Source organism: Neltuma alba, unplaced genomic scaffold (assembly GCF_004799145.2).
Source record: "Neltuma alba isolate B1F8T4 unplaced genomic scaffold, ASM479914v2 tig00011994_pilon, whole genome shotgun sequence".
NCBI classification, from domain to species: domain Eukaryota; kingdom Viridiplantae; phylum Streptophyta; class Magnoliopsida; order Fabales; family Fabaceae; genus Neltuma; species Neltuma alba.
Genome location: NW_021636567.1, coordinates 66,091 through 74,055, shown reverse-complemented (window position 1 = coordinate 74,055; position 7,965 = coordinate 66,091). Strand labels below are relative to the sequence as shown.

The 7,965-nt window shown below is 37.0% G+C and overlaps 1 protein-coding gene across 1 annotated transcript; it reads left to right on the top strand.

Annotated features, from left to right (window-relative positions):
* Positions 1 to 433: 433 nt before the first annotated feature.
* Positions 434 to 7,648, top strand: LOC114720687 (mitochondrial Rho GTPase 2). The gene is made up of 14 exons (XM_028906360.1): positions 434 to 796; positions 1,114 to 1,246; positions 1,324 to 1,473; positions 2,048 to 2,224; positions 2,332 to 2,583; positions 3,299 to 3,367; positions 3,504 to 3,559; positions 5,015 to 5,096; positions 5,547 to 5,758; positions 5,917 to 5,986; positions 6,174 to 6,286; positions 6,804 to 6,954; positions 7,074 to 7,260; positions 7,359 to 7,648. Exons 1-14 carry the CDS (start codon positions 591 to 593, stop codon positions 7,427 to 7,429), a joined length of 1,929 nt encoding a protein of 642 aa, XP_028762193.1. The 5' UTR covers positions 434 to 590; the 3' UTR covers positions 7,430 to 7,648.
* The last annotated feature ends 317 nt before the right edge of the window (positions 7,649 to 7,965 follow it).

The window sequence follows — 7,965 nt, the reverse complement described above, 5'->3', positions numbered from 1 at the left end:
CGATGATCATCCTGTTCACTACAAATTAGATTTTATGTTTATAATGGAAGTAGTGTGATGTTTTTCCTATCTTTTTGTCTCTCATTGTAAAATTTATTCAATTTATATTAAAAATAGATGTTTTTAAATCCAATATTTTATATTTTGAAATGCAATACAGTAAGCCAGTCTAATTTAATTGTATTTCACATATTGAAACTACACTACTAAATTAAAAGTATCCCCCTTTTCACCAAAAACATAAAAGTATGCCCTCAATTTCCGAGAAACAAGTTGTCAATCACTGAACTGAACCGGGGATTCTGGTTTGGTTCCCCCCCTAAAAAGACAAAAAAAAAAAAAAAAAACTGAACGGGTTTTCGGACCTGAATGAGGTGGAATGACGAGCTATAAAAATTTCACGCTTTCGTGGGGTTTTGATTCAACGCAAAAGAGGGACCTCTAAAAATTCAAGAAAAAATTGGCTGTGTTTCATAAGGAACGAAGCGGGACCAAGACGGAGCAATCCCGCCGGATTGCCGAGTTGCACCCATTTTAGTGCTGCCTTCGCTGCTCCTACCGCCACTGCTTCCTTCATTCACTTCGCATCAATGGCGGTTCACTCCTCCTTCGCCGGTCCTTCCGGCGTTCGAGTCGCCGTCATCGGTGACCGAGGTACCGGCAAATCTAGTTTGATAGCTGCTGCGGCTTCTGAGTCCTTCCCCGACGCCGTCCCCCCCGTCCTTCCCCCCACCCTGCTGCCTGATGACTGGTTCCCGGATCATCTTCCGCTTACCATCATTGACACATCTTCCAGGTCCGTCGCAGAGAGCTCTTGTTTAAGCGCCAAGAAATATGTGTTCCCCCTCCCTCTAATGGCAGGAACCCTTTATATGTCTGTGTATATATATCTGTCTTATACCTGTTGTTAAGCAATAATAAAACAAATGTCATGCATTCATCATAATGACCATCGTTATTCTTTTCAAACCTGATTAAATTTGGTTTCCTGTGTTCTTTACAATTTTTAGGAGATTTTAGTTTATTTCTAGTTATCGAGTGTTAATATTTGCTTTGGAAAAAGTAATAGCCCGATCATTCCTCAATCTAATTAGAGCATTATTTTCCTTTTAGCTTGGAAAAACGGGGCAAGCGCAATGAAGAACTGAAGCGAGCTGATGTAGTGGTCTTGACATATGCTTGTGATGAACCGACGACCATTACTCGTCTTAGCACTTACTGGCTTCCTGAACTGGAGGAGTTGGAGGTTTGTACTGTCATTCCCAATGACAAATTAAGCATTAATGTCAAGCAAATAATCATTTCTTCTTTTTGACTGTGCAGGTAAAGCCACCTGTAGTTGTGGTTGGCTGCAAGCTAGATCTGCAGGACGAGAATCAGCAAATACACTTAGAGGATCTCATGACGCAGCTCCTACAACAGTATGGTGAAATTGTTACCTGTATGGAATGCTCAGCAGCTACACTATATCAGGTATGTTGTCTAACCCGGTGATTCTTGCTTGACAGTTCTTACTTTTGTTTGACATAGCAGTCAAAATGCTTAAGTTAGTCATTTGGCGTTTCATTAATGAAAAAAGAGAGATGAAAATCGCATTATTGGATCGCTCTATTAGTTTAGTGTTTTTTGCATTGGAAAGATCAGTCAATCGCATGGCTGATCATCACAATAATTTCTTATAGTAGTTAAGCAAGTTTCTTATCATTTTTTATATGTCAGAATACAAATCTATGCTTTCAGAAGGCATATACTACGCCTAGTCATTCATGGACATCGCTGTGGGACGTTGAATCCTTCATTTAAATGCTTTTTTTTTCCTGGAATGGGGTTACTATCTTATTTCCAGCATTCACCTTATACAAGAAGCATGGGACATTGAAAAATGTTAAATCATTTTGCTTGTTTTCCTCTGCAAGTATAACAATGTGAAATTCATGCTTGTTATCATTAAATATATATTGTCTTGATGATGTTGAATTCATGTTTGGCTTCCTCTATGCAAAAGTGAAGCTCTCCATAATTACAAACTAAGTTTACCTGTCTTCAGGTCCCTGAGGTGTTTTATTTTGCTCAAAAAGCAGTAGTTCATCCAGTGGATCCATTGTTTGATCATGAGAGGCATGCTTTAACAGATAGATGTTTAAGGGCACTGAGGAGAATATTTGTTCTCTGTGATAGAGACATGGATGATGCCCTCAATGATGCAGAGCTAAATGGATTTCAGGTTTTTGATGGCCTTTATTTATCTTGAATAATAAGTTTTTGTTTCCTTTATGTAACCTCCTGTATTTCAAGAATACTGAAAATCTATAGTTGTAAATATTTCAACAGGTTATATGTTTTGACACACAGTTGCAGCCATCTGAAACAACGGAAGTGAGAACACTTATTCAGCAGCAAGCACCTGAGGGAATCAACCAGCATGGTCTTACTTTTCCAGGCTTTGTTTATATCCACAATATGTTCCTGAAGAAAGGACGTCCTGAGACAATTTGGGCAGTTCTAAGAAAATTTGGATATAATAATGATTTGAAACTCCGAGATGATTTTCTTCCAGTTCCATCTAACTATGCATCTGATCAGGTCCCCTTTTTTTCCTGGAAAAAAAAAAGTTTGATCATTTTGAGATTCCACTTTGATTCACTTTGTTTGATTTAAATGGAAGAGGTTAGACTGCTGGCACTGCTACTGGTTGTTATTAGTATATTCAATTTCTGTGTTAGCAATATTCCAGTATGCTTGAAATTAATGACCTGGGAACACTAGAACGTTTCTCATGGTTCATGCTAGTGTATATTAATTGTTAACCATCAGATTCCGTGGGTTTGGTGAGTGCCTAAATTTAAAAGCATATATGGATGTCTGCAAAAGATTTATTGCGAACTCTTGGGTAGCATGGATTGGTGATTCGGAAAGATAAAAAAAGAATTATATCTAATCCTATAGCTGACACTTAGTATTGCATAGTATTTATTGTCAGGTTTTTTCCATTAGCCTTGACGTTTTGTACGAATTTCATAATTTGAATCCCACTTAATTAGCACCTAGTACTTGGTAGGGGTCATTATATATTATTTCCTTTTGTGCATGAATGAATTGAAGAAGGGGATGTGTTATTTGATGGTGTTGGTTTTGCAAAGCATGATTGTTGAATTAGATAATTGTGCACTACATTTTCCTTGTTTATAGGCCATTGTGTTGTAGATAAGCTGTTTGCAAAGTTGTTCCAGAGAATCATAACCCTAATTTATGTCATGTATGATATGTAAGTAATTACTTTTTTGACACCATATTTCAGAGAGTGGAGCTGACAAGTGAAGCTGTAGAATTTCTGAGTGGTATCTTCCGACTGTTAGATACAGATAGAGTATGTAAAAGCATTTTGAATATCACGTCACAATTGCTGCTTTTTGCTATTGCTATCTTCTTCCCTCTTTTTCAGGCAGTGTTTCACGTCTAATATGCTTCTCTAATCTTTGCTTTGGAATTTTGATGTTTTCCAGGACCGAGCCCTGCAACCTGCAGAGCTTGATAAGCTCTTTTCTACTGCCCCAGAAAGGTCAACCTTTTTATACTCGTTTTATTTTTTGTGACAGTATGCACATTGCATTCGTGTTATCTTCTCAGTGAACTTGCTGTCTGACTGAGGATCAAGTAATCTAGAATTGGTTTGGCTGTTAGTAATAGCTGCTTTTGCTGAAGTAGGAGAACTTAAAGATAAATCCCACGTTCAAAACTCGGGAAGAGAACTGTCCTTGTGAGATTCTACTTTTGCTTACTGAATATTAGAGGTCTTTCATTCCTGTAAATATTTCAGTTCAAATCACATGAAGCTTGCTTCTTCTACTTTTTAGTGCTAAGCCCTTCATATTTGCCGAATCTGCATTCACAAAGAGAGATTGATTGGAATTGGCTTAGTGTATGAGGGGAAAATAGATTACTGCAATCTGAATCACAAGACACAGTTGCTAAACTTTTGAGAGGTTGGCTCTCTTCATCATGACCTAACCCAAACGTTTCTTCGTTGCCTTTCATACCTCTCATTTTCTCCTTTAATACACGCCCACTCACGACTTTTTATTTGGTCCTTTCTACCCTTCATCATTGCTCCATTCTTTTTCTCCTTTACTATCTGTCTTACTCTTATCCGATCTCCAACCTCAATGGACTGTCCTAGACCAGTAGCTACCCGTTTTCTTTCTGTTTGCCAACCCCCTATGTCCCTTTCTGTGTGTCATGGTGGTAGCAGGGGGTTGGGTCTTATCAGAAGCGTTTATCATATAAATACCAATTAAGAAAATATTAGTCTGGTCAATGTTCAAATTATAGTGATACTGAGATTAAGGGCTTCTAGTTGCCAACTATTGTTTTAAAGGGTGGAATAGGACGACTAGTACCATCGAAAGGCTTGGTATGGATACTGATTGGATGTATCAATGAGAATAGCAAGGGAATGCTTTAAATTAATCTGGAAAGGGGGAAAACGTTGATAATCGACATATCAGCTTATCATAGAAAATCTAAAGCAAGTCACTCTTATTTATAATCGATAAATAGTATGATTTATTTCAATTTCCATGTAATACGCACAAAATTTTGTAAAAAGAAAAAATTAATGCACAGAAATGAGTCTAGTTTCTCTCTATTTGTTTTTTCCCCTCTTGGGCTTCTATGATTCAGTGCACATTTGCCTTTATTGCAATCAATAATTTTCTATCATATGGTTTTGAATATATTGAATTGGCCATTTAGACATGAGAGTTTAAAAAAAGACATGTTTCCATTAGCCTATATGCAGAATGTTACCTCGAGAGAATTGGTACATTAGAAATTATGAGGTCAAATGGATCTTGCGATATTAATTTCCTTACTGTTGTCCAATGTTCTGAGGTGATATTTGCTTTGTAAATTGTTTACCTTATTTTTATATTGTGATGCCTCATATGGTCCTATATCTGTGCCTTAATTTTTCTCACTGACATTCTATAGTTTTGATGCTGTATTTGAATTCCAGTCCATGGAGTGATGATCCATATAAGGATGCTGTTGAGAGAACTGATGCAGGCTACATGACTCTTGGTGGATTTCTGTCTCAGGTGTGATAACGTCCTTTGACTTTTATATTCTTCAACCTGCCATTTTTGTTTCTCTTATTCCTAACCATCAGTACTGTGTTAATGTTCTATTGCTATCATAGTTATAAAAATATACACGGTTGTATTGTTTGTGTGTGACTTTCAAATTATGTGGTCATCTGATGAACTGGCCAGAAACTTATTGGTGAGAAGCCTTGTGCCCAGTCAATTACCCTGAAGATGTCATTGCATTATGATTTCTTCCTTTAACTACCTTTTCTATCCTTACTCATCTTTTGAAGGGGACTGGATGTTGTATTGTTGTTGTTTCTAGTTGGGACCACCAACTTTGTTCATTTATATTGTTCAATATCTGCAGTACATAGTTGAAGATTTGTGCTACTTTGCATCATTTCTTTCCATTTAGTTGGAGAAATGAGTTATTCATTGATTTAGCTGCTAAATCTGCAGTGGGCTCTCATGACATTACTTGATCCTCGATCCTGCCTGGCTAATTTGATTTACATTGGATATAGTGGCAATCCTGCTGCTGCACTCCGTGTTACTCGTAGGAGATCAGTAGACCGTAAGAAACAAAAAACTGAAAGAAATGTGTTCCAGTGCTATGTCTTTGGTTCTAAAAATGCTGGGAAATCTACTTTATTATATTCATTTTTGAGAAGGTGTTGCTCCTGAACCAATCACCATATCTTTGTATATTTTAGTTCATTATACTTGATCTTTCATTTTGTAAAATTTAGTCCATAAATACAGTTCATGTGCCGATTTTTATTCTGAGCAACCTTTGATTCCTTTCAGTTGTTGCTCATTCCTTTCGCAGGCCTTTCTCTGATAAATATACTCCAACAACGGTCAGGCAATATGCTGCAAATAGTGTTGAATTAATTGGGGTGAGTATTATGATGCGAAAATGTGATTGTGCCATAAAGGCTTATATTATCTTGTCTTCTCTCTCAGTTTTTTTTTTATACTCCATTATTGCTAATGAAAATAACAAGTCGAGTTGGGAAGTCCTGGGGGAAGAAGTGCCCGACATGCAGGATCTAACTGCTTATTATCATGATGTTCAATGCATAGGGCACTAGAAAAACTCTCATTTTGTGCGAGATACCTGAGGACGAAGTAAAGAAATTTTTGTCAAATCGAGACTGTTTGGCAGCATGTGATGTTGCTGTTTTCGTATATGACGGGTATGGTTCTTTTCTTCCACCATATGTTCATAACTTCGTAGTGTTTGGGGCACTTCAAATAAATTTTATTAGTCTTTTCTCCTTTCAAGTCTCTAATCTCTTTTACGCGCTGTTTGGATTTATATTTTACTGTATTTCATTGTTGAACTCTCCAAATTTTCTGCTGCTTGATAAAATATTTTGCATTATATGGTTAACAATTCATGAACTAGATTTTCGACCCAACCTTTTAAAAATAAGAAAAATAAAAAACCATCTTTAGTTGCGAGTTTTATTTTTTGACAAGGCTATATTCTTAACTAAGACTACGCGAAATTGTTTCTCACGTGATATCACCATTAGAACCAGATTTTGAGGCTGTACTCCATGCATTTTCTTCTTGGCCCGTGGTGGGTTAAAATTTCTTGATTGAAAAATCAGGTCTTACCTTATATGCATCTGCATAGACTCGTAGTGTAAGTATCTTCTGCATGTTGTCCTGTGCTGTGGTTCAAGATCGTTGTTCTATGTTCTGTAGTTCAGATGAACATTCGTGGAAAAGAGCCAGGGAATTGCTCGAGGAAGTTTCTAGACAAGGAGAATTAACTGGTCACAGAGTTCCTTGCCTTCTCATTGCTGCTAAGGATGACTTGACTCCATACCCAAGGGCAGTACAAGATTCAGTTAAGGTGTGCATTTTCTGCTAATGGGTACTTTATCCTTGTACAAGTTTTTTGGGTAGTGTATGATTTCTTTGCTATTCCCGCGAGCTCAGGATCTTATCATCTATTATTCGTATGTTATTTAGGTTCCTGAGGAATTGGGTATAGAGGCGCCCATTCACGTAAGCATGAAATTAGGTGAATCAAGTAATGTGTACGATAAGATTGTTAGTGCTGCAGAACACCCTCATTTGAATATTCCTGAAACCGATATTGGGGGAAAGAGAAGGCTGTATCATCAGCTTCTTCATCACTCTCTTATATTTGCCTCAGGTGCGCTTTGTTTAGCTACCTCCTAATGAAACCTTACCGCTAATATACACATTCATTTTTGCCTGTCGTCTAAACTTTTTTCTATCGTGAATGTACAGTGGGGGCTGCTATGGCGGTTGTCGGCTTAGCAGCTTTTCGTGGATATGCCATAAAGAAAAATTCTGCTTAGGGTCACCACTTTCCTGAGGACTTCTCTCTCACTCTCTCTCTCTCTCTCTCTCTCTCTATATATATATATATAATATTAGAATAGTTAGTGTACAGTGATTGCATCCATTTTCTTGTCAGGATGCCTTGTTCATAAATCATCCTTGTCAAAATAGTTAATTCGTTTGGTTTTCTTAGGTAAAAAAACGTGTTTGGTTTTTCATCTGATTTTCGTTATGCATGTTTTGAACATACTAGAAATGAACTGATGAAGAATTGAAAGCATAAAATGGAGAGAATGTGGTAAGGTAACCTCCCTCTTTTTTTTTTTTTTTTTTTCCTGGATGCAAGGGGAGGTACGAAATTATACGTGAGGTTACCTATTGAAAATTGTATTATTTATGAATGTGCAATTCATGATTAGTTTTATTCAGTGTAGTATTCTAGTTTGATTGCGTTTGAATTCATTTGTAGAAAGTGTTTTGCTTTATTTTACCCAAGTTCATTAAAAGGTTAAAATGATGTAACATCAGTGAAGCGTCTGATACGGTTTGTTTC